The sequence below is a fragment of the Scyliorhinus torazame genome, chromosome 9 (assembly GCF_047496885.1).
Source record: "Scyliorhinus torazame isolate Kashiwa2021f chromosome 9, sScyTor2.1, whole genome shotgun sequence".
Taxonomy (NCBI): domain Eukaryota; kingdom Metazoa; phylum Chordata; class Chondrichthyes; order Carcharhiniformes; family Scyliorhinidae; genus Scyliorhinus; species Scyliorhinus torazame.
Genome location: NC_092715.1, coordinates 101,910,673 through 101,937,716, shown reverse-complemented (window position 1 = coordinate 101,937,716; position 27,044 = coordinate 101,910,673). Strand labels below are relative to the sequence as shown.

Below are 27,044 nucleotides of genomic sequence, written 5' to 3'. Positions count from 1 at the left end.
TTTAGAATCCTCTTGCAGGATCACAAGGGACTTAATTAAACTGAAATTGTCTCCTGGGATAACTGAGTTTAGCATATCTGTCTCCGGGTCATTAGTCCAGGTCCCTGAATGACCAGTCCAGTAACAGTCATTATACTAGCGTAACAGATTTTTATGCTTTAAGTTGAGTATATTCAAATAAGATTTCGAGGACACTTCGGTGTAAATATATACCAGCAAAATAAGGGCAGATCAAACCTGTGGATGTTCCCTTTGAAGGAAAGTCAAGATCTTGATGATTTAACTTTCCTGAAACATTTGGGCTGACTGACCTTTACATTGAAGGTCACATCCAGCATTATCACCACTTGGGGACAGCCTAGTTTCCAAAATGGTTTATATAATTTGTAAAATCTCTATTTTAAAAAATGATATAAATCACAAGGTGCAGCCATCTACCGCGCACTCCAAAGGGTAGGTTTATCATGATTCTATTTTCACTTTCACTTCTGATGGGTGCTCAGAGGAGGCCGCTCACAGAGTCTTGCGCTGCCCGAAAATGCTGCTTTATTTCTGAAGGTAAAGTTTCGAGAAAATACAATTAGATTGAAGGCAGCGCGTTCAAAGGAAATGTATGTTGGATTTCTGGCCCCGCATTGTAAACGACCGGGGTGGGGAGGGGAGGTGCTGTAAGTATCTCGCCTCCTGTGCAGCCCGCTCGCCGCCGCCCCCACTCTGGGCTGCAGCTTCTCTGGACTCGCGGCTGCCGCTCAGTTGAACTGTGAAACGCCGGTGACGATTATCCCGTAACGTGACCGATTTCCCCACTAAATTGTTGTCCACTCGGTCAAACGAGATGCAGCACTTCATCATCACGATCTTTTCCTGTCGCCGGATAATTTGTAATAAAACCCGGAAGTACTGTAACGTGGGAAACATGGCTGCTTCTCCACTCATGTCCGACTCTGGGCACATTCAGCCACTTCCATGTACTTCCAGACTCCGTGCACATGCAGCCATTTCCATGTCCTGTCAGACTCTGGGCACATGCAGCCATTTCCATGTCATGTCCGACTCAGTGCACATGCAGCCATTTCCATGTCATGTCCGACTCTGGGCACATGCAGCCATTTCCATGTCATGTCAGACTCTGGGCACATGCAGCCATTTCCATGTCATGTCTGACTCAGTGCACATGCAGCCATTTCCATGTCCTGTCAGACTCTGGGCACATGCAGCCATTTCCATGTCATGTCCGACTCTGGGCACATGCAGCCATTTCCATGTCATGTCCGACTCTGGGCACATGCAGCCATTTCCATGTCATGTCAGACTCTGGGCACATGCAGCCATTTCCATGTCATGTCTGACTCAGTGCACATGCAGCCATTTCCATGTCCTGTCAGACTCTGGGCACATGCAGCCATTTCCATGTCATGTCCGACTCAGTGCACATGCAGCCATTTCCATGTCATGTCCGACTCTGGGCACATGCAGCCATTTCCATGTCCTGTCAGACTCTGGGCACATGCAGCCATTTCCATGTCATGTCCGACTCAGTGCACATGCAGCCATTTCCATGTCATGTCCGACTCTGGGCACATGCAGCCATTTCCATGTCATGTCAGACTCTGGGCACATGCAGCCATTTCCATGTCATGTCTGACTCAGTGCACATGCAGCCATTTCCATGTCCTGTCAGACTCTGGGCACATGCAGCCATTTCCATGTCATGTCCGACTCAGTGCACATGCAGCCATTTCCATGTCATGTCCGACTCTGGGCACATGCAGCCATTTCCATGTCATGTCAGACTCTGGGCACATGCAGCCATTTCCATGTCATGTCTGACTCAGTGCACATGCAGCCATTTCCATGTCCTGTCAGACTCTGGGCACATGCAGCCATTTCCATGTCATGCCTGACTCAGTGCACATGCAGCCATGTCCTGTCAGATTCTGGGCACATTCGGCCACTTCCATGTACTTCCAGACTCAGTGCACATGCAGCCATTTCCATGTCCTGTCAGACTCTGGGCACATTCGGCCACTTCCATGTACTTCCAGACTCAGTGCACATGCAGCCATTTCCATGTCCTGTCAGATTCTGGGCACATTCAGCTACTTCCATGTACTTCCAGACTCGAGGCACATGCAGCCATTTCCATGTCCTGTCAGATTCTGGGCACATTCAGCTACTTCCATGCACTTCCAGACTCGAGGCACATGCAGCCATTTCCATGTCCTGTCAGATTCTGGGCACATTCAGTCACTTCCATGTCCTTCCAGACTCAGTGAACATTCAGCCATTTCCATGTCCTGTCAGACTCATGGCACATTCAACCACTTCCATGTCCTTCTAGACTCGGGGCACATTCAGCCATTTCTATGTCCTGTCAGATTCGGGCACATACAGCCACTTTCATGTCTGATGCACTATCAATTACGACCAGAAGAGAGTAGAATGTAATCGAGGCTTTATTACACAGAGATGTGTGGCCTCCTACAGCAGCTGACGAAATGGCTGCTGTACTGAGAGCACACATATTTATACTCCGCCTACTGGGCGGAGCCAGCAGGCAGGGATCTACCCCCGTACCTGCAGTACAGGGGCCTTACCGTAAAACCCATATATATACAGTATAATACATCAGTGGTGACTACCACATTCACCCCTGTTAAAAATGAGTCCAGTGGGGGTGGTGGAGAACTATATACAGACAAGTTGCTTTTAAAAATCACAAGAGAATATTACAAATTTAGGCGGTCTGGTGCCTTGATCTGTCGTCGAGAGCGCCGCAGTGCTGGTGGCGACTCTGGCGTTGGCTTGGTCTTCGGTGACTCCGGGAGCATGTCGAAATCCTCTTCATCCTGGGTGGGGGCAAGGAGAGGACGGATTGTCCTGGAGCGGAGGCGGTGGTGGGATGCGCCGGGGGAGGGGGGGGGGAACCCAGCTGGTGCCAGGTCCCTGAGGGAGATTGCCTTGGTGGCCGTCGGGGTACACTACGTAAGCGTACTGCGGGTTGGTGTGGAGTAGCTGTACCCTCTCAACCAACGGGTCCGCCTTGTGGAGTCGCACGTGTCTACGGAGGAGAATGGGTCCTGGAGCTGCCAGCCACGTTGGGAGCGAAACCCCGGAGGTGGAGTTCCTGGGGAAGGCAAAGAGACGTTCATGGGGGGTTTCGTTAGTCGCGGTGCACAGGAGCGACCGAATGGAGTGAAGTGCGCAGGGAGGACTTCCTGCCAGCGGGAGACCGGGAGATTTCTGGACCGCAGGGCCAGCTGGACGGCCCTCCAGACCGTCCCATTTTCCCGCTCCGTTTCCCCTGGGGTTGCAGCTGGTCGTCCTGCTCGAGACAACGCCCCTGTTGAGCAGGAACTGGCGCAGCTCCTCGCTCCTAAATGAGAATCTCCGGTCGCTGTGGACGTAGGCCGGGAAACCGAACAGAGCGAAGATGGTGTTGAGGGCTTTGATGGTGGTGGCAGACGTCATGTCGGGGCATGGGACGGCAAAGGGGAATCGGGAATATTCGTCTACCACACTGAGGAGGTACGTGTTGTGGTCGGTGGAGGGGAGGGGCCCTTTGAAGTTCCCGCTGAGGCGCTCAAAGGGGCGGGAGGCCTTCACCAGGCACGCATGGTCTGGCCGGTAGAAGTGCAGTTTACACTCCGTGCAGACCTGGCAGTCTCTGGTGATAGCCCTGCCTTCCTTGATGGAGTAGGGCAGATTGCGGACCTTAATGAAGTGGTAAACACGGGTGACTCCTGGGTGACAGAGATTGTTGTGCAGGGTCTGAAGTTGGTCCACTTGTGCGGTGGTCCATGTGCTTTGGGATAGGGCATCGGGGGACTCGTTGAACTTACCGGGGCGATACAAAATCTCATAGTTGTAGGTGGAGAGCTCGATCCTCCACCTCAAGATTTTATCGTTTTTGATCATGCCCCGCTGTGTGTTATTAAACATGAAAGCAACTGACCGTTGGTCAGTGAGGAGAGTGAATCTCCTGCCGGCCAGGTAATGCCTCCAATGCCGCACGCCTTCAACAATGGCTTGGGCTTACTTTTCGACGGAAGAGTGCCGAATTTCGGAGGCATGGAGGGTGCGGGAAAAGAATACCACGGGCCTGCCTGCTTGGTTGAGGGTGCCGGCCAGAGCGACATCTGATGCATCGCTCTTGACTTGGAAGGGGAGCGTCTCGTCGACCGCGTGCATCGCGGCCTTAGCGATGTCGGCCTTGATACGGTCAAAGGTCTGGTGAGCCTCGGCCATCAGTGGGAAAACGGTGGATTGAATGAGTGGACGGGCCTTGTCCACATATTTTGGGACCCACTGGGCGTAATATGAAAAGAACTCCAGGCATCATTTGAGGGCCTTGGGGCAGTGGGGGAGGGGGAGTTCCATGAGGGGGCGCATGCGATCGGGGTCAGGCCCCAGAACTCCATTCTGGACCACATAGCCGAGGATTGCTAATCAGTTTGTGTGAACACGCACTTCTCCTTGTTATACGTGAGGTTGAGGAGAGTGGCGGTGTGGAGAAATTTGGAAAGGTTAGCGTCGTGGCCCTGCTGGTCATGGCCACAGATGGTGACGTTGTCCAGGTACGGGAAGGTGGCCCGCAGTCCGTACCGGTCAACCATTCGGTCCATCTCCCATTGGAAGACCGAGACCCCGTTGGTGACGCCGAAGGGAACCCTAAGAAAGTGGTAAAGGCGGCCGTCTGCTTCGAACGCAGTGTTTGGGTGGTCCGCCTTGCGAATGGGGAGCTGATGGTAGGCAGATTTCAGGTCCACTGTCGAGAAGACCCAGTACTGTGCAATCTGATTGACCATATCAGATATGCGTGGGAGGGGGTATGCGTCAAGCTGCGTATAGCGATTGAATGTCTGATTGTAGTCAACGACCATCCTGTTTTTCTCCCCAATTTTTACCACTACCACTTGGGCTCTCCAGGGGCTGTTGCTGGCCTCGATACCTTCCCGCAGCAGCCGCTGGACCTCAGACCTGATGAAGGTCCTGTCCTGGGCGCTGTACTGTCTGCTCCTGGTGGTGACGGGTTTGCAATCCGGGGTTAGGTTTCCAAAAAGGGAAGGTAGGTCGACCTTAAGGGTCGCGAGGCCACAAACGGTAAGGGGTGGTAAGGGCCCACCAAATTTCAGGGTTATGCTCTGGAGGTTGCACTGGATGTCCAGGCCGAGTAGCAAGGCAGCGCAGAGGTTGGGGAGGACGTAGAGGCGGAAGTGTGGCAATGCAGTACCCACGGATCGCCACGGAGTGGGATCCGGAGGCTAGGGAGATTCTCTGGTTAGCGGGGAGCAACGCCTTACCGTATCGGGGTGGATGAAGCTCTCAGTGCTCCCAGAGTCCAGAAGGCAGGAGATCTCGTGCCCGTCGACCTTCACCTTTGTCGAAGTGGTAGGGAGGTTGTGCGGTTGAGACTGGTCAGTCGTGACCGAGGCGAGACGCGGCTGGTCGTCGGCGGTTGCAGGCGACGAGCGGCCTGATGAGGTGCCTGACGGGCAGGGGTCCTGAGGCGGGTAAGATGGCGGCGCCCACAGGCCGCACGTGTCCTGGGGGAGACAAGATGGTGGCGCCCACGGGCCACACGTGTTGTGAGTAGAGCAAGATGGCGGCGCCCACGGGCCGCACGTGGTCCGAGGAGGGGAAGATGGCAGCGCCCACTGGCCGCACGTGGCGGGTGCCGTGATAATAGCGCTGATTGAGCGGGCCTGGCACAGTACAGCGAAATGTCCCTTCTTGCCACAGGCCTTGCAGAGGGTGCTCCGCGCCGGGCAGCGCTGCCGGGGATGTTTTGACTGTCCACAGAAGTAGCATTTGGGTCCCCCGGGGTTGGTTGGCTGCCGCAGGGCGCAGGCGTGGGATTGGCTGGGGGCTGTCGCTGATGGGGTCCATGATGGGGTGGCTGTCGGCGGGGTCCACGATGCACAGGGAGGGTGGGCCACGGGGTCGGGGGCATAGGTCTGAATGTGGCGTGATGCGACCGTAAGCGAGAGCGCTAGTTTATTGGTCGGCGCGAGGTTAAGCGTGGCCCCTTCTAAGAGGTGCTGGCGAATGTAGTCAAACCCTATGCCCGCAACAAACACGTCTCTCATCAGTAGGTTTGAGTGGTCAGTGGCCGAAACGGCCTGGCAGTCACAGTCTCTCACTAGGGCGAGCAGGGCACGCCAGAAATCTTCCACAGACTCACCGGAAAGTTGGCGCCGCGTGGATAGGAGATGCCTGGCGTAGATTCTGTTGGTCCGCTGAGCGTAATTTTCCTTCAGTAGCGCCAAGGCCTCTGTGTAGGTCGGCGCATGCTGGACGAGGGGAAAAACGTTGGAGCTCAGCCGCGTGTACAGAATCTGGAGCTTCTGTGTTTCTGGGATTGGGTCTGGCGCAGACCCGATGTAAGCTTCAAAACAGGCTAGCTAATGTTCGAAGTCTTTTTTGGCGTTGTCTGCTTGAGGATGCAGCTGCAGGCGATCCGGCTTGATGCGGAGATCCATCTCTGAAAAATCTCTGTGTAATAAATTGATGCACTATCAATTACGACGAGACGAGAGTAGAATTTAATCGAGGCTTTATTACACAGAGATGTGTGGCCTCCTACAGCAGCTGATGAAATGGCTGCTTTACTGAGAGCACACATATTTATACTCCACCTACTGGGCGGAGCCAGCAGGCAGGGATCTACCCCCGTGCCTGTAGTACAGGGGACTTACCATAAAACCCATATATATACAGTATAATACATCAGTGGTGACTACCACAATGTCCTGTCAGATTCTGGGCACATTCAGCCACTTTCATATCCTGTCAGACTCTGGGCACATTCAGCCACTTTCATGTCCTGTCAGACTCTGGGCACATTCAGCCACTTTCATGTCCTTCCAGACTCTGGGCACTACATTGAGCCACTTCCATGTCCTTCCAGTCTCTGGGCACATTCAGCCATTTCCATATCCTGTCAGACTCTGGGCACATTCAGCCATTTCCATGTTGATGCACTATCAATTACCACAAAGACGAGAGTAGTGGAATAATCAAGGCTTTATTGAGCAAAGATGTTGTGCTTCCTCGAGCTGCCACCAGAATGGCTACAGCACCAGCGAGCACACACATTTATACGCCGCCTACTGGGCGGAGCCAGCAGGCAGGGATTTGCCCATGTACCTCTATTATACGTGTCTTACCGTAATACATATAATACTGCTCGTGGTGACTACCACATTCACCCCCTGTTTAAAAAATAGAGTCCTGCGGGGTGGTGGAAAAAAAGAATTACAAGTTCTGTCTGTCGGGGGCCTTGACCCTCCACTGCGATTGCCTCAGTCCTGGTGGTGATGTGTGCGCAGACTTGGTAATCCGGGAGCGTGTTGTCCTTGTCTTCGTCACCCCTGAGTGGAACCAATGGGAGGACGGATCCTCCTGGGGCGGGGGCTGTGGTTCGCTGGGGGGAGGGTGAGTGGCGCAGGGTGAATGAGGCAACCGGTGAGGGGGGGGGCAGTGTCAGCTTTGCCTTGCAGCTGGCCCTCTCACCCCCTCGGGGGAACAGGGTGTCCCATCTTGTCTCTATGGTGTCCAGAGGCCTGGCCAGGTCAGCATTCCCAAAGCGTGGGGCAGGTCTTCATGGTACCATAGCTATGTACTGGCTGGGGGGTGCATTTAAAAGCAGCTCCCCCTTGTTAGCAGGGAGCTACCGGGCCTAGTGAATCAGCATGTGGGACAGGCAGTACCAGTATGAAGTTCATTGCGGCTAATTTTCGGCACTTTGTGCTGTCAAGTACAGGCCAAGATCTCGCCAGCTCAGCCGACGGGAAACACGCAGGACGCTGTGCCCGAAATGACTCTTGGAACGTTTCCCGTTAAATTGTGTCCTCTGAATAAGTTCTAATTGATAGAAGTTGTTGGCAGATGAGTGATGCAGATGTGGTGCACTGAGTGTGTGGCCAGTGGTGTAATTGTTGGGGTACGGCATTTGACAACACATTCATTCAACTCACGTGAAGTCGTTAAAATTCCTGTGCCACCGTATCCAGGACAGTAGGGCTGTGCTCTAGGCACCAACTGCCACAGGTATCTGATCACACTGCCTTTGCAGAATTTATTCGAAGTGCATGGATCATATCTCTCCTCCACTCCACCTCCTGCACCAAGACCTCCAGTGCTGCGTCAGAAAATCTTGGAGCCCGCTCTATACAATGTTGCACCATTTTTTGTCTTTTCCAGGTGAAAATTACTTTACAATAACTTCCAGCATCTGTTTCAGTCACAACACACCTCCCCTTTAAGAGATACAGGCTGACTTTAAATAATTCAAACTAGTCTCTCAGGATTTTTCACTCCCTGTTCAGATGCGCAGTCATTCAGCAGCACGCTGAGCACTGGGCTGTATCTTACAACCATTTAGATTAGTAGGCGACGCAAATTTGTTTGCTGCCTGCATCAGAAGCAGTAAGTGCAGGTTAATCACACATTGTGATTCTGACATATGTCTGTAGGAGTTACTTTTTCATGGCCAGGCATTCACATCAACCATGATATCCCTGAATATTCGAACAGGCTCGAGGGGCTGTTCCTGTTCCTATGTTCTTATTGGTATGCTATCAACAATGTTCATAAGATGTTCACTGTAGATAGGTATTAAGTACAGTTGCTAATTTATGTATGCTTTTTTTTCTTCATACAGGACATTGTTGTTTTCAGTATGCTTGATGCTTCATTTGTAAAAAGCAAGTAACTGAAAAGACATCAAAGGAGGAACAATTTGACTTAGAACTGAAACTATTCTGAACAAAACAGAAAAACTGAAAAGTTCCTTAAAATTCACTAAAGGTGACGACACCACAGCAACTAATTTCCAGATGGCAACCATTAGCTGTTTCAAATTAATTGGACTTCTTGCAACTTTCATCACCCTTTCAATAGCAGGCACCTTAAAATATAACCAGACGAGTGAAGAGGCACCAGATTTCCCACTCACTTCAGACGGACAGACATATCCCTGGAACAAGATGAGATTGCCTGAAAGCATTGTTCCAGTGCATTATGACCTGCTTATACACCCAAACTTGACCACGTTGAAATTTTCTGCATCGGTGAGAATTGAAGTTTTTGTTAAATCAGATACAAACTCCATCATTCTGCACAGCAAAAACCTGGAAATCATTAAAGCATACATTGTACCAGTGAAAGAGAATGGAACAATTGGATCAGAAAGCGACTTGCATATTTTAGAATACCCACCATTTGAGCAAATTGCGCTTCAGGCTGGTGAACCCCTGTCTTCTGGAGCCACACACTTGATTCATATTGACTACATTGCCAATCTCTCAGAAAGCTTCCATGGCTTTTACAAGAGCAGTTATAAAACACAAGATGGTCAATTAAGGTAAAACACATTATTGTCCAAAGAAAAAGAAAAAAAACGCTTTGAAAATATGAAATAAAATAGAAAATGCCATACCAGATGCTTTAGCATTTGAAAAAAATACGGTTCACATTTCAGGTTGAGTTAGGGCGGTATGGTGGCGCAGTGGTTAGCACTACTGCCTATGGCACTGAGGATTTGGGTTCGATCGTGGCCCCGGGTCACTGTCCGTGTGGAGTTTGCACATTCTCCCTCTGTGTGGGTTTCACCCCCACAACCCAAAGATGGGCAGCACGGTAACACAGTGGTTAGCACAGTTGCTTAACAGCTCCAGGGTTCCAGGTTCAATTACCGGCTTGGGTCACTGTCTGTGCAGAGTCTGCACTTTCTCCCCGTGTCTATGTGGGTTTCCTCCGGGTGCTCCGGTTTCCTCCCACAGTCCAAAGATGTGCAGGTTAGGTGGATTGTCTATGCTAAATTGCCCTTAGGTGGGGTTACGGGGATAGGATGGAGGTGTAGGGACGGGGTGGAGGTGTGGGCTTATGTGGGGTGCTCTTTCCAAGGGCCTGTGCAAACTCGATGGGCCAAATGGCCTTCTTCTGCGCTATAAATTCTATGATTCTACGTGCAGGTTAGGTGGATTGGCCACACTAAATTGCCCTTTAATTGAAAAACAAAAATTGGGTACACTAAATTTATTAAAAAAGCCAGTCAGTCAAAGGACCGTAGAAGCTAAATTGTTTTAGGGGCTGACCAATTTGCCTTGTATTTCCAGTAATCTCTAATTTTATTTCCTATTTAAGTAACCCCCTTGATGTTGTTCATATGAATACTGACAAAATTGGTTTAGGTTGTTTTACATACTATAGAAAGTAAAGCATGGAAACAGGCCGTTTGACACCCCACTCCACCTGGGCATTTAACCTCTTCTTGAGCACTTGTCCAAACAGTCCAATATTGTCCTTGCAAAAGATGCACTGAACCTTGCAGTCAAATTGTATTGGCAAAGAAAAGAAACACATTTAAGTTCCCGAACAATTAAATTAGCAATACCTTAATAAATTTCTCTTTTAGTTTAAAATTTTCTAAACCTTCTAAATGGTGCCTTTCAGACGTGAAGGTAGTTTCAGACTTGGAGGTTGAGTTTCCTTTGGGTTCAGCAGGCCATCTTCAGTGAAATAGCCACTAAAACACTGAAAACGTTTATGACATTTTAGCAGGGAAACACTCTTAAAAGTAATGGTGACACAAGAACACTGGTGGGAAATTATTCCTAAAAATTAGGATAAGGTTCTCTTAAACAACCTATCCCACGACTTAACATTCCTTTCCGCAATGTGCATAACGCATGATGTACAGCATCAATCTGGGAAACCAGGTATATAAACAACCTATCCCACTACTTAACATTCCTTTCCCCAATATGCAGAACGCATGATGTACAGCATCAATCTAGATACCAGGTATTGAGAGTCTGAGCAAAATAAAACGATTCATAATTATCCTGAAGTACTTAACAATGAAGATAATTCAAAATGTAGTTGCATTGGAGCATGTTAAGAAGGCAAATGGAATTTTGTCCTTCATTGCTAGAGGGATGGAGTTTAAGACTAGGGAGTTATGCTGCAATTGTATAAGGTGTTAGTGAGGCCACACCTGGAGTATTGTTTTCAGTTTTGGTCTCCTTACTTGAGAAAGGACGTATTGGCACTGGAGGGTGTGCAGAGGAGATTCACTAGGTTAATCCCAGAGCTGAAGGGGTTGGATTACGAGTAGACTGGCACTGTACTCGTTGGAATTTAGAAGGATGAGGGGGGATCTTATAGAAACATATAAAATTATGAAGAGAATAGATAGGATAGATGCGGGCAGGTTGTTTCCACTGGCGGGTGAAAGCAGAACTAGGGGGCATAGCCTCAAAATAAGGGGAAGTAGATTTAGGATTGAGTTTAGGAGGAACTTCTTCACCCAAAGGGTTGTGAATCTATGGAATTCCTTGCCCAGTGAAGCAGTAGAGGCTCCTTCATTAAATGTTTTTAAGATAAAGGTAGATAGTTTTTTGAAGAAGAAAGGGATTAAGGGTTATGGTGTTCGGGCCGGAAAGTGGAGCTGAGTCCACAAAAGATCAGCCATGATCTCATTGAATGGTGGAGCAGGCTCGAGGGGCCAGATGGCCTACTCCTGCTCCTAGTTCAGGTTTTAAAGTTAACACGGATTACACAGCATATCTTGAACTACAGTGATTTCAGTTAAAAAAATCTGTTTAAACACACAGATTAGCTGTGGTCAAATACACACTCTGCTCTGAACCCAAGTTAATATCTGTGTGTTTCTCCTCAGAATCACCCCAGATGATTGCTACAGGAGAGTCTCCAAACTCCACTCCCAAAACATGCATTAAAATCTTCTTTCACAATATATAGATACACAGAACATACAGTGCAGAAGAAGGCCATTCAACCCATCAAGTCTGCACCGACCACTTAAGCCCTCACTTCCACCCTATCCCCGTAACCCAATAACCCCGCTGAACCTTTTTTGGACACTAAGGGCAATTTAGCATGGTCAATCCACCTAACCTGCACGTCTTTGGACTGTGGGAGGAAACTGGAGCACCCGGAGGAAACCCACTCAGACACGGGGAGAACGTGCAGACTCCACACAGACCGTGACCCAGCGGGGAATCGACCTCGGACCCAGGCGCTATGAAGCCACAGTGTGCTACCGTGCTGCCCGAAGGCTTTCCATTAGTGGTTTTCATTCTGAAATCCAGTCCAGGTTTTCCAAATTACTCTGTGGAACAAAGCTTCTGCTCCACTTTTAACAGTGAATCCAGTATCCAGGTTTTACACCACCCCTTCCGGATTTCTTTGACTTTACTGTTGTACAAACTGTTCACAATTGCTTTAATTTTTGATTCCCAGACTCAATTAAATGGCATCAAACTTTTGATTCACCTCTGAAGTCTGCTTTCCTAATTTAAATCTGGGGTGGGATTCTCCCCAACCCGGTGGGACGGAGTGGCGTGAACCACTCCGGCGTCGGGCCTAGCCCCTGAAGGTGCGGAGGAATCCTCCGCTCCTTTAGGGACTAGGTCCGCACCTTTAGGGGCTAGGCCCGCCCCAGAGTGGTTGGCGCCCCGCCGGCTGGCATGGAAGGCCTTTGGCGCCACGCCAGCCGGGGCCGAAGGGACTCCGCCGTCCGGCTGCTGACGTCATCCCCGCACATGCGCAGGGGGGAGGGGTTCACCTACTCGTCGGCCATGGTGGAGGCTGATGGTTGGCGCGTAGGAAAAGAGTGCCCCCACGACACAGGCCCGCCTGTGGATCGGTGGGCCCCGATCGCGGGCCAGGCCACCGTGGGGGCACCCCCCGGGGCCAGATCGCCCCGCGCCCCCCTCAGGACCCCGGAGCGGCGCGCGCCACCAGGTCCTGCCGGTAAGGGACTTGGTTCAATTCACGCCGGTGGGACCAGCATAGAATCAGCGGGACTTCGGCCCATCAAATTTGGCAGCCAGCGGGTCGGGATTCACGCCGCCCCCTGGTGATTCTCCGACCTGGCGGGGGGTCAGAGAATCCCACCCCAGGTCACTGCAATGGTCTCTTTAACTCAGAATACTTTGCTTACTCTTCCTTGAATGCTTCTGAACAATATCTTGGTCTGTGTTCTCTTAACTTCAGTCGGCTTAGGACACTTGTTCTGTCCCATTTTCATGGTTATCTGGACAGAAACAGGTTCTTTGGGAAGTCTTCCTCTTGGCTGCTCCCGTCCTGTCCATCTTCTCTTGGCAGAGTTGAGAGATGTTCACTCCCTGGCGTTTTTCTTCAATGGAAAGATATCCAGCTAAAACTAAAATTGAAAAGTTTTTCTACCATTGAAGGCCCACAGTTGCTAAGCAATCACTGCTAGTTTAGACACTCTTCACACCATAGCCCTCTCTATGCACAATAGAAACACAGTTGGAACAGAACCAACCACAGCACATACAAACACTATTGTCCTCTCTATATGTTTTACCCTTCTAGGCATAGAAACATTAAATTAAAACCACTCAAAACTCTACCTTACTTCTAATGTTTACCCGTACAAATATAAATCCCATAAAACTACCTTTGTTTCCCCAACACCTGAAACATGTTTTTTTCCTCACAGTCCTGTTTGTTTTCAGCCTTGCTACTCCACGTTAGAGAAAATCCAATCTAACTTAAATCTCTGAGGTTGTACTGGTCAAAGTTGCAAACAATGGGTTGAATATTGTGACTAGGCCAAAGATCCCAAAATTGGGACTGGAAGTGGGAGCCACTTCCGTTTGGGTGAGGGTCGGCTGGCTACTTGTGATTTGTTAACATCCGGACAATTAACAGTGGGAGGTGCAAGGGCCAACAGCTGAGTGTGCGGAGGTGGCTTAAGCTGACACTGGGGCAAATACTGGCACCATATTTAAAGAGCTGCCAGTATTGCATGTGACAGGGACTGCCTGGGACATGATTAAATTTGAGGAAACCCACAGCCAGAATAGCAGAAGGAAGACCTGGGGTGGCCCTGTGCTTGTTCTCCTCCAGGCTGCAGGGTAGGGCAGGAGATTTGCATCTTCAGACAGGGTGGGAGGAGGCCAGCATGACTGACAATGCAAATCAAAGCAAATTACTGCGGATGCTGGAATATGAAACAAAACCAGAAAATACTGGCCAATCTCAGGAGGTGTGACTGCACTGGTGGAGAGAAAAAGGGGCTAAAGTTTTGAGTCTGGGTGACTCTTTGTCAAGGCTGACAAGCTGAGCTTTGACAAAGAGTCATCCAGACTCAAAACGTTAGCCCCCTTTCCTCTCCACAGATGCTGTCAGACCGACTGAGACAGTGCAGTATTTTCTGTTTTTGTGACTGACCAAGCAAGCGGAGATGGAGATTGTAGAGGAGGTGAGTACAGTGGAGTCAACTCAACTCCTGAACCTGGATACAGTGCTGCAAACGCATCAGACTTTACTAGGTCTGCCAAGGTATGTACTCCATAGCTTTTTTCATTTTTGGGGCTTGTAAAAAGCAACATGAGAGGGTCAGTCTGATGGAGAGTGAGTAACCACGCAGTCAGTGGTCAAAGGGTCCGGCAGTAGCATATACTGTCCAAGGGATGGCTGCAACTCAGTGTGAGGCACCTGTCTGTCATTTCTGAGTACTGTAAGCTACCACAAGGGTAACCACATGCAGGAGGCATTCATCGGACCCAATCATGGAGCTGGGCTGGGCTACCACCAGTGTTTATCAGTGTGGGCAGAAAGACAGTGTACATCCTTGTGCTTGGAGGAGAAGACAGTCCATAACCTCAAGAAAGGAACCAAGACCAGCGTAAGCATCGATTCTTGGCCATTCTAATTCCCACAGAGGAGGTCGTGGAGATTGAGGATAAGTGGATGAGGTGGGTGGGGTTTCCGTGTTGGTGGGGGCTTGATATTGCGGGGTTGTGGGGTGGCTGTACATTGGCGGATTATGTGTTGGGCCAGGGGTGGTGTTGGGGTCAGGACTGGGTGTGTAGCCATGTGGAATGGCCACTTTCAGAATACAAAATGGACGCTCGCAAAGAATATAGGGAACTGTGGACAATGCTAGAAAACAAGCAGGGTCAGAGCCTGAATGTATATTTGAGAAACAGCTCCCAGACGGAATTGAAACTATGGGTCGATTAGAATATTGATGGCCCATCTCCGGGAAACAAAGGAATGATACTCAGGTAACCAATACTATTGCAGACATCCCTGTGCCAGTTCCCCAACTGAAAAGCACAAACAAAGCAAGGCCAACGGCCACCTAAGACACGCCCAGCCATCAGGGCACCCACCCCTTTATTTGTCAAGATCGATAACAGTGATCGAGAAGCGGCCCAATTAATTGGGACCAAGTTTAAGGCCCGCCTAAAAGCGCGCGAAGCCCCTCCAAGTATAAGAAGGAACCCCCACGAGAGATTCGCTCTCTTGGACTTGGCTCTCAAAGCGGAGAGACCCATCCACCAGCATCACCAGAAGCAAGTAAGTTCAAGGTCAACGCTTGCTACCAGACGGACAACCTTAGCTGTTCTCCTGTATATCTTCGAACCCAACAGCCTCAGATCCGAACAACGGCCATTGTTCCTCTGACTAAGTGGGCACCCGAAGTTAAGTATAGGCATTAGCGTTAGAGATAGTTTAGTTTGTAGTACTGTTGTGCATGAGTAGATCTTACTGTGTGTGTAAATAAATAGTATTGACTTTGAACTAACTAACTGGTGTATTGGCTCTTTGATCAGTATTTGGGTTTGAACCTTGTGGCGGTATCGAGAATACCTGGCGACTCTAAACTAAACAAAATTAGGATTAAGGAAGGCGACCATATTGACCGCCATATTTATAACCAGATATACAGAGCAACAAGTGGGAGTCAGGTCGGGATGGGTAGGGGTTGGTGTCAGTTCAGCGGGGGTGGAGGTCGGGTTGGGTTGCGTGGCAGCGGTCAGGACGGGAGGGGGTGGGATAGAGGCAGGGGTTGGGTCTGTGTGGAGCCAGGAGGTTATGGCGCATCCTGCTTGATCCTTGCTCAGTTTACCTGTTCATGAAAACTTCTGGCTGGTCAGTGGGAGCCTTGGTGGCCGCATGTGTGCATGTGATTGCACTCTGCACAAGCCACAATCCAGCAGTGGCACTGAACCTACGAGCGCAGCTTGACTGTCTGGATTGGTATGGAAACGCACATACCCCACAGCTCTCTTGAAAAGGACATTGGTCACCACTTTTGTGCCTCGATGCCTGCTGCAGACTGCGAGATCCTCCACTTATCTTCTCTGGATCCTGAAATGTGTGCCATGGTGACCTTCAGAGCCACTGGCATTGGATGGTCACCAACTCCCATGGCACTCAGCTTGTCCTGCAACATGGCACATAGATTAGTGATGGTCTCCCTGGAGAAGTGCAGTCTTCGGAGCCACTGCCACTCGGATATTTGCAGGTAGTTAATTCTCGGACTGTCGAATCTCACTGGAGGGAAGTCTCTTCTGCACTCAGGCGGCTGGTCTTGTACCGATGGCAGGTGGTCGCTCAGTGTGTAAGATCGTTTCCGTATATGCCTCCTTCCCCTACTTGTTTCTGTTGCCATCTTTCTGCTGGCACTCTGGCAGCATGCCCCTGCAGTATCCTATGGTGACCTAATATTACGCCTACCTTTTCCCCACAGCCACTGAAAACATAATCCATATTTCTTACCTTTCAAGGCTTGATTTCTCTAACATACACATGGTCAGGCTCACTGACTCAATTCTCCAACCAGAACAGCTCAAACAGAATAAAGAGACTTGCATCTTGCACAAATTCCTCTCAATCCCCACTAATTCAGTGGATTACCAATTGCACTCAAATCTTACCTATTTAAGCCTAACTCTTTCTAATCCATTATCCATACTTGCTTGAAGACAGTTTGAAAGCCTTCACCCACGAGAAAGAGTTCAACGACCTTTTGCATATTTTCATTGAAGTGTGAGCAATATTAGTGAATCAGTGCTTGACTGGTTATTTCACATGCAATTTTAGTACTGATGTTAGCTAGTTGATTTTAAATTGTTTAATGGCTAAATTAAAATAGATTTGAAAGGAATGTTACCTAGACATGTTAAGTATTTGTTGTTAATACGTCAAACTTTAATTTCTAGCCTTCTATAACGTAAACAGCCAATGATTGTTGGTTGCAGTCTGACCTTGGGTTATCACTATTCTGGTGGACGTCACAGACAAAGGTTCACTTGTGTCATGTTCTGAGTAATTCAGTCTATTTTGTTCTGAGATACCAAGCACCATTTTGTCTATGTTATGCAGACATGTCCTAAAGAAGGTTAACTGCTTTTATTTTTTTCTGTTTTATACAGTGTATTAGCATCCACCCAGTTTGAGCCCACTGCCGCACGCATGGCATTTCCATGCTTTGATGAACCTGCTTTCAAAGCCAAGTTTTCAATCCAAATACGCAGAGAATCCAGACATATTGCTGTGTCCAACATGCCCATTGTATGTAAAATTGAGCTTCCTTATTCACACCACTTGTTTGCTTTCTAGTTATAAATGTCTTTGAACTGTTATCTTTTATAAATTAATCCATTGAAGTTTGAACCCACCACCATGAGAGGAATTATTAATTAAAAGTGAAATATATAGGAAGTGATCAAAGGTTTAGCTCATACTAATGCAGGGGGATATTATGAGTACATTATGTATATGTTGCTTCACACAAATTACACACACAAGTGTAGGTGCACCAACGAGTCTCACTTTACTTAACTTGTAAGGGAATTAGCAGAAGGAAGTGTATGACCATAGAAGGGGAATTTGTTATTACCACAGACAGTGGAAGTGCCACAAGTGACAAAGTTATCTCAGCCTCAATGAGAACCAGTGGAGCCATTGTTGAATTGCGCCAGGTCGTAATCAGGTCTGCAGCCAAGGAGCAACAGGAAAACTGCATTTCCAGAAGTGATGGGAGTGATTACATCCAACCATTTTTTTGTTTTGCAAGTGTTCTAAGCAATTGTAAAAGAAAGCACAATAAGTCAGTCAGTTTGCAGTTTACGATTGCAATACCGAAATCAAAGATGCTGGGTGCAATCTTTCGGCCTCGCAGTGCCTGATTGGGGATGTAACCGGCCTCGTCTTGCGAGACGTCACGATCTGGATCCCGCCCATTGAGGTGGGGACGCAGATTTGCATATTCAAGTGAGCAGTTAGTCTCACTTGAATATTTCTATGCTGATCTACCCAGTGAATGGAACCTAAGACCTTGCCTCGGAGACCCCAAGTGGGCTCCGTTGAGCACTGTTTTCCACATTCGTAAACCAGGCGTACCGGCAGTTTTTGGTAATTTACCGGTAAGTTTTGTGCTCCACTCGTCAGTGGAGGAAACAGAACTAAGTGCAGCCTGAAGCCCAGAAATGAAGCAGAGTTCCATTTAATAGTGCCTGGTTCTTAGCGCTGCCAGCACCGGGAAACACACTCAACACAGGAGTCTGTTTTATTTCCGTTAAATCGTGCCCGCTGTATTTCAGCCCTGGCTGTAACAGGATCTGGAGAGGCACAGTTTCATGAAAGAGGTAGAGCACAAGCTGTATTGTCAGTAACAATAAAACCATTCCTCTCATAGTACACATTAATTGAAAAGAATATCGCTATATGAATATCCAGCTGACTTACGTCTCCCACCAAATAATTTTCCATGTAACATCCAGAGTATCCATTGGTCCCATACTCAGAAAGAATAGTGAGTTCACCACTGATTCCAAAGTAACAATGGAGTTAAAGGCTATCTGCTTGAAACATGGCTGATGACACCTCCCCATAAACTCTATGAGACCCTGGGCGGGATTCTCCGACTCCCCCGCCGGTTCGGAGAATTGCCGGGGGGGCGGCGTGAATCCCGCCCCCGCCGGCTACCGAATTCTCCGGCGCCGGGGATTTGGCAGGGGTGGGAATCACTCCGCGGCAGTCAGCAGCCGATGGCAGCGGCCCCCGCGGCGATTCTCTGGCCCGCAATGGGTCGAGTGGCCGCCCGTTTTGGGCCGGTCCCGCTGGCGTAAATTAGAGTAGATACTTACCGGCGGGACCTGGCTGCGCGGGTGGCCTCCGGTGTCCTCGGGGGGGCGCGGGGGGATCTGGTCCCGGGAGGTGCCCCCACAGTGGCCTGGCCCGCAATTGGGGCCTACCGATCCGCGGGCGGGCCTGTGCCGTGGGGGCACTCTATTCCTCCCAGTCGGCTGGTGTAAAGGTCCGCGATGGCCGATGTGGAGATGAACTCCTCTGCGCATGCGCTGGGATGACGCCAGCACACGCTGGTGCTCCTGCGCATGCGCCAACTCGCGCCAGCCGGCGCTGGCCTAGCCCCTGAAGGTGCCGAGGATTCCACACCTTCGGGGCGGCCCGACGCTGGAGTGGTTCCCGCCACTCCTCGGCGCTGGGACCGCCACCCCGCCGGGTAGGGGAGAATCCCGCCCCCAATATCTTAAACCCATCTTAGAAATGCGAGTCCTTTTTAAAGAATCAAACTCTTGGGACTTGTAAACAGTAGTTCCGGCATTTGCATCATAACTAATGATGCCTTATAATGGGCCCCAAAGACAGCTGTTAAAATGGAGACGTTGAACTGCATACTGGACGAAACAACTATCCAAACACGATAACACAAGAGGGAAGCTATCAGAAGCAAAACAGTGACTTTAAAAAAGCATACATTTTAGAAAAAACGACTGTAAAGTCCAAAGTTCTCTCCCGGATCTTCATTGTAAATCACAATGAATATGTTCTGTGTGCTAGTACTTGTTATCCCATTGTAATTAATTTCCGTTATAAATACCACTGCTCTTTCTAACAAATTGCTCCATGCACAAGTGAAAGTAGCAGCTGTAGAGGCATCATGAGAACTTTCTAAAGACCCAGTTGTGATTGAGTGGCTGCCCACTTTTGCATGTTCCAAGCCCAACAATTTTGTCTGGTGCACCTACAACAAGAAGATGACAGTATATGATAAGTAACTATGAAGGTGCAAATACTAAAGCACACCCCGACTGAAGAATAACATTGCATCTATGTGACATATGATTTTAATTGTACCAACCAGGAGTTTGTTTCTGTGCTCCATTTGTGTACTTCCTTACAGCTGCTGAGTTCCATTTTCGTCTCTTTGAAGGGGCTGAGGAATTTGACCTTCTGAGATTTCCTTCAATCAGATGTTAATACCTCTTGCTATCTAACACGTTTATTGTATGAGCACTTATGCACAATGAAGCAAGTTGTTGGATCAACGTGGGGTGAAATGTACCCATATTCCCAAGCAAACTCATCTGGCACCTATACTTTAGTTCAAATGACAAAATTTGTTTTACAGTTATCCTCATATCTCTCCTTGGTACCTTAACATTAGACAGATTGTGTCCATGATCTTCTGGATAGCCCTTCAGCTTCTCTCGGCATGTGACCCTATTTTCACAGTCCACTATTCCTACTTGATTCTCTGGTTCCTAGTAAATTGTCTCCCTAAACTGTGCATTTACAAATTCTGATTTCTGTAATATCCTTTTATTTACTTCAGGAATTGTGCACTCCACATTTGGTTTGGCCCTACAATCATAGTTATATTGGTTAAATAGTAATTTAAGGAGGATTCTTGAAGGTGGTTTTTAATTAGTTAATCTTTGAGGGCAGCAAATAATAGCAATCGATGAAGAAAGATTGTTTATAGTGTGACAAACCCTTGGAATGAGGATAGCTGAAGGACAAGGCTATATCAGTGGTATATTCCTTTAGTTTTCCAGATCAATATCTGAGCTTAGTGTGTTGCATCTAGCTGAAACATGAATGCTGAGCATAGCAGGGGCCAGGCCACCAGAGGGCTTTCAGATGGTGCTATGGCAAGTAAAGTGAAGAAATAAGAAAAGTAATGAAGTGTTGACAAGGATCAAAGAAGCATGCAATTAAATTGAAGTTATCAGAAAAAACACAATTAAATTAAATTGTGCATATGTTGAGAGGGAATGTGATGTTGAAAGAGGTGTCAGATCGATGGTTGGAAGGAAAGGATCATAAGGGTAGCAAAAGGTGGGATCTGGGCAATAGAAAAGGGCACTTGTGTGGAGCCTTGAAGAGTAAAGCAAAAGACAAAGTAATCTGGAGAAAGAAGAATTGAGCTAGAATAAACCTCAGGCAGATCACTGGTGATGAATGCCAGAACTGCACCATTCCCACCAACCCACTGTCAAAAAGAAAATCGGAACTTTATTTCAATAGGCAATTGGAATGCAGGAAAAATATTTTTGTCATTTCAATGAAATAAGTTTTTTTGTCAAAAGCCAGAACATTCTATGAATTAATGATTAATTCTTAAGCCGATCGTTAATTGTTTAGAACAAGCTTGAACAATCACAATATCGAGAAAAACTGTCTCAAGGCCCTGACCCCTGTGCCCCATCTCCTCGTCCTGAAGTTTATTGCGGCTATCTGCAAGTCCAAGAATACAACGAGGGAAATCTATGGGATCATTTACATTTTCTTTTACCCATCAGTATTTCTAAGGAAAATCATCTTTTTTTTAGATAAGCTCTGTTAAACTAGCCAATGGACTTATTGAAGACCAGTTTGATGTGAGTGTTAAGATGAGCACGTACCTTGTGGCCTTCATCGTGGCAGACTTTAGATGGGTCAGTAAAGAAACTAAACATGGAATTAAGGTAAGTTAACAGTTTTTCTTAGCGGTGCAACCATACACCTTGTATTGGCTTTATGTATTATTTGTGTACAGGCACAGCATGTGACATATCATTTGACAGTTGCTCTAACTGTGCTAATAAACAGTAATCATGTGTGTCACTTCACCTGCCTTTTACTTTGAAATTATGTCATAGGTTATGACCTAAACATGTTGGGCGGGATTCTCCGACTCCCCACCGGGTCGAGTATCGCTGGGGGGGCGGTGTGAATTCCGCCCCGCCGCTCCGACGTCGGCTGCCGTATTCTCCGCCGTTGGTTTTCGGGCGGGGATCACGCCGCGCCGGTCAGGGGCCGTTGGCAGCGGCTCCCCCGGCAATTCTTCGGGCCCCGATGGGCCGAGCGGCCACCCGTATTCGGCCAGTCCAGCCGGCGTGAAATGGACATGGTCCATCACGGCTGGACCTGGCTTGTCGGCCGTCTAGTGGGGTCCTCCCCGGGCGGGGGGGGGGGGGGGGAGCCGCGGGGGGTCCGGCCCCGGAGGGGGCCCCCATGGTGGTCTGGCCCGCGATCGGGGCCCACTGATCTGCGGGCGGGCCTGTGCCGTGGGGGCACTCTTTCCCTCCGCGCTGGCCTCAGTAGGGCTCCGCCATGGCCGGCGTGGAGAAGAACCCTGCGCAGGAACACTCCGGCGGTTCTGCGCACGTGTGGGACCACGGCGGCTCTTTGACGCCGGTTGGCGCAGCGCCAACCCCTCCGGCACCGGCCTAGCCCCTGGAAGTGCGGAGGATTCCGCAACGTCCGGGTGGCCCGATGCCAGAGTTGTTCGCGCCGCTCTTGGAGCTGGCGTCGGGTCATCGCGCCAAGTGCGGGAGAATCCCGCCCATTATTTCTAAACTCATTATTATATTTCCATAAAATTGAGAAAAGCTATTGCAAATCAATTTAAATTCTCTTCAATAAATCAAAATCCAAATCAGAGATTTTAGTATTTGCACATAAGTGGGATCCGAGGTATTATTCAAAATGTTAGTTTCTCTATTTCTCTCATGCTGCATGTTTCATATTTTTGATAAAAGGATTTATTACAAACACAATAATGTTCTTTTTAGAAGTGTTTGACTGTATGCATCACGTACATCCTTCTCCATATGAGTATGAAATAGTCCATGTTGAACTGGGAGTGTTAGCAATGTCATTGTGAGACTGGAAGTGTTATTCAGATGGGATCTGTTGTTTTGCCAGTTTGTTTTCTAATCCCACTAAATTGGTTGGGATTTTACATTTGCAGGCTGGTACTGCTGTCATCCCACGCATGTGTAAAATCCAGCATGATGACATTGGGTCATGAACCCAAGATCACCACGCTGGCTTCCCATGATGCAGTAGGTGGGCAGGAGCAGAAATTGACGTCCTACCCGACATTTTGAAAAAAATCATTAATCAGCCATTGAACTTGTTAACAATCCAACTGACCCAAATGTTACACTGTCGGTGTGGGAACAGGGAGGGCATCTGCCTTTTCACCATCGGCCTCCCCCCCCAGTCTGCCAAGATGATGCTCCCTCCTTTTGGCTCCCTGCCTGGCCTCCAAAGCCCATCTGCCCTGCCCCTTCGACCCTTCCCCTCCAAAACCCCCCAACTTCCCTCCCTTCCAAAAACCCTGGACTTACCCAAATCCAGGTTCTCTGGGATGCATTGCTCTCGACAATGTTGGCCTCCTGCAGTCCCTGCACAGCCCACTACTGGGTTCTGGCACTGCTGGGGCAGCTAGAGTTGATGGCCAATCAGATTGATGGATCAGATGCCCCACTCTTTGCTTGGGGCACAGGCTGTTGGCAGCATGTCATCGCTGTGGGGCTGCCTTTTACTTTTGAAACAAAGTGCTAACAAAACATGCTTTTCCCTCTTCCACAGGAAAACTGAATTAAGTTATTTTTCTCTCTGATAGATCTCTGTGTATTCTGTCCCAGAGAAGATCAATCAGACTTCATTTGCACTTGATGCTGCTGTGAGACTCCTAGACTTTTATGAAGACTATTTTAATATACCATACCCACTGCCAAAACAAGGTAAAACAAAACAGCATATTGACTACTTAACATATGGAATTTTGATTTTCTATAATCTCTTCTTAGTTTAATTTCCTCTGCTATTTTAAGGCATTGGCTTATGTGTCACATAAAATTATTTTTAAAGCTATAGCATAGTTGTAAAATGCTTACTTTAATGGGCTACTTATTGCATTTTAATCGTCGCAGCCGGAGTTTAGTGCAAAGACATTAACCAGTGCAGTAAAAATATCACAATGAAAATGAAACCTCTGTAAAAATGTTGTAGATTTATCAACCAATTCATCTGGGTCGGAAAGATGATCTGAGGTATGGGTGGTGCATGCTACTGCTTGCCACTGCGTAGACCTGGGTTCGATTCCCGGCTTGGATCACTGTCTGTGTGGAGTCTGCACGTTTTTTCCGTGATTGCGTGGGTTTCCTCCAGGTGCTCCAGTTCTTCCCACAAGTCCTGAAAGACGTACTTGTTAGGTGAATTGGACATTCTGAATTCTCCCTCAGTGAACCCGAACAGGCACCGTAATGTAGCAAACAGGGGATTTTCACAGTAACTTCATTGCAGTGTTAATGCACACCTACTTGTGACACTTTATTATTATTACTTCCCCGTTCATTGCAGAGGCTGCAGTTCTGCTTCATTTAGCAGCTTGCTATAATGTGAAAAAATTTGGTGATAGCAGACAGTTTTGAATTTCATTTGAAGCGGAGTTGTGTACATGACTTCATAGGTTCTGGATAGCTGTTTATTATTCTGCAACAGGACTTAATGAGAATTCAAAGGAATCTTGTCAATGAAAAGGTGGCAATGACGAAGATATCAATTATTTTGATTTTATAATAATGATAATCTTTTATTGTCACAAGTATGAAGTTACTGTTAAAAACCCCAAGTCGCCACATTCCGGCACCTGTTCCGGTACACAGAGGGAGAATTCAGAATTAGGAATTATGGGTGTGATCTACTAGCTGCGTCCCACCCGAACGGGGGCGTGACGCGGCTGGTAGAAGCTGGGAGAAGTGCCCATGTGCGTGGGGGGGGGGGGGGGGGGGGGGGGGGGGGGGGAGAGCGGGGGGGGGGGAGAGCGGGGGGGGTGCGATGACATTCCCCATGGGTTGGGGGTGTGGGGAACCCTCAACCTCACCGAGAGATTGGGGCACCGTTTCAAAATGTTGGCCCGATCTCTGAGGAGCCGGTCTGGCCAACGTGTTCAGCTCTCCAGTGATGGAAAGAATTCTGGGCACGATCTAACGGAAATGTTTCTAAGTGTTATTTATGGCAAGCTTTGCTGAGAGTTTACAACCGGCTCTCTTGGTGAGTTCCCCACCGCTATCTAATGACACTTAGTCACTTTTATGGGAGTTTCTCACCAGTTTAGTCCACACTTAGAAACGTTCTGAGTGAGGTAGTGAGCGGGAACAGCTGCGAGCTTCTCGACGGTCACTCTGGTGAGTCCATCACCAATAACTAACGTTAATACGTCCACGCGATTCATGGCGCTGATTCACCGGGACGGCACAAACCAGCCCCGCCCCCGTTAACAAAGGGGAACACGCATTTAAACCGTCCTGCAGAGGTAATCCCACACCTGAATTCCCTTGAGGAAGGAGCAGTGCTCCGAAAGCTAGTGATTCGAAACAAACCTGTTGGACTTTAACATGGTGTTGTAAGACTTCTAACTATGCGCCTGGCACTGCCCAGCACCATGATGCGACCCACCCCACCTAGCCCAGCAGTGGTGCTCACCCAGGCCCTTTCCCCGTACATGTTGCAATTGGCTGACATTGCCCACTCTGTGTCCCCTCAGGAGAAGCTGGCACATAACAGACAGGAAAGGGCCCAGATGGGTGGGGAGGTGCCAGACATCAGAGTCCTCAGCCTCTATGGGGAGCGGGCCCTGGAGGTTGTTGGGGGCGGGGGGGCAGGGCCAGATTGGTGGCCAACGTCAGAGGTGGGTAACCACCAGCTCCCACTCAGAAGACAGGCCACATGTGAGTTGTACATGCCAGCATGTTGATCCTGCCCCCCCACTGACCACATATCCATTCTCCCACAGGATTTCCATCTGATGGCGCCGGCCCATCTGGGGTGGTTTCCCCTCCCCACCCATGCCTCCCAAGATAACACTATGGAGGAGAGCTCCGAGGATGCCACCATAATAGTTGCGGCACAGCTATCATCCCCACCCTCCACCAGCCCAGAGATACACACATCGGTGGGCATAAGTAGTGGACAGGTTTCAGGGGCACATTGTGTGAGCAGTACACAGTTGCAGGTGCACATCAGGTGGAGGCAGGAATGCCCCGGCGGGCATCCAATGTATCCTAGGGCCCAGCTGGGTCCCAGTCAGATGCTGAGCCTCTGGATCAGGTTTACCCGGAGATGATGCAGTTGATAGGGTGCAGCCAAGATATTTAGAGGGGGATGTCAGTGACACTCCAGCAGGTCCACAGCCAATTGGAGGAGTCCCAAAAGCTAAGGGTGCAGGAAGTAGCGAAGGCAATGCATGGCACTGAGGCCAACACTGCTAGGGTTGCGATCGCAGTGGAGACCCTGGAGCATGACGTCAGCACCATGAATGGTGGTGTACAAGGTTTTGCCCAGTCAGTGACCGCCTTGGCTGGGCGTCTTGGCAGCATGTCTCAGTCACTGGGGGACGTGTCCCTGACGCAGGCGGACCTTTCCGATGTCAGGTCTCAGGTGGGCATTGCCGAGGCGCTGGGGAGCATGTCCCAGTCACTGGGGGATGTGTCCCAGCCTCAGGTGGACATTACCGGGACGCTGTGGAGCATGTCCCAGTCTCAAGTGGACATTACTGAGGCTCTCCAGAGCGTGGCCCAGTCATAGATGGCACCAACACAATGCTGCAGAAATTGGGGAGGAGCCAGGGCTGGCAGAGCGAGATGACGCAGGGGCATTTGGAGCTAAGTCCAGTTGGCCCCTCCGCCCTGAGGTGACCTCCAGAGCCCTATGAGCACCAACCAGGAGGAGAGGCTGCTGGGGGCCAAGCCCGAGCCTCACTACAGGGTGGCGACGGTGGCCACCAGCATCCCCGAGCTCCCTCCTGACAACCACCCGTCTCGGAGTCCGCATCCAGAACAAGGTGGCATGGCAGGCCATGTTCCGCCAGTGAGTGGGATGGGGCCCTATGGCCCTAGGGCCCCCAGAGGATGCCCACCAGGGGCATCAAAGGCCACGGGATGCGATAAGCAGCAGGCTGCCACCACCGCTGATGCGCATCCTGGGGAAACACTTAGATGTAGTGACAGAGCTTGAAGGGCTAAGCAGATAGGGGATCACTGAGAGGGCACTAGGGCAGAGAAGTGGGAACCTCATTTAAATACATTGTAATATAATTGGCAAGACCCCCGCCACGTGATTTCCCCCTCACTGAATATTTTATTGTCACGTTGGTGAGGTTTACAAAG

At 49.2% G+C, this 27,044-nt stretch overlaps 1 protein-coding gene across 1 annotated transcript in view; it reads left to right on the top strand.

Annotated features, from left to right (window-relative positions):
• The first annotated feature begins 462 nt into the window (after nt 1-462).
• The window catches only part of erap1b (endoplasmic reticulum aminopeptidase 1b), a 135,835-nt gene continuing 109,253 nt past the window's right edge, over nt 463-27,044 (top strand). Inside the window, exons 1-5 of the mRNA XM_072516342.1 lie at nt 463-558; nt 8,666-9,367; nt 17,229-17,367; nt 21,435-21,569; nt 23,498-23,618. Coding sequence (XP_072372443.1) covers nt 8,841-9,367; nt 17,229-17,367; nt 21,435-21,569; nt 23,498-23,618 — 922 coding nt within the window. The 5' untranslated portion in view covers nt 463-558; nt 8,666-8,840. The remainder of the gene's footprint in view (nt 559-8,665; nt 9,368-17,228; nt 17,368-21,434; nt 21,570-23,497; nt 23,619-27,044) is intronic.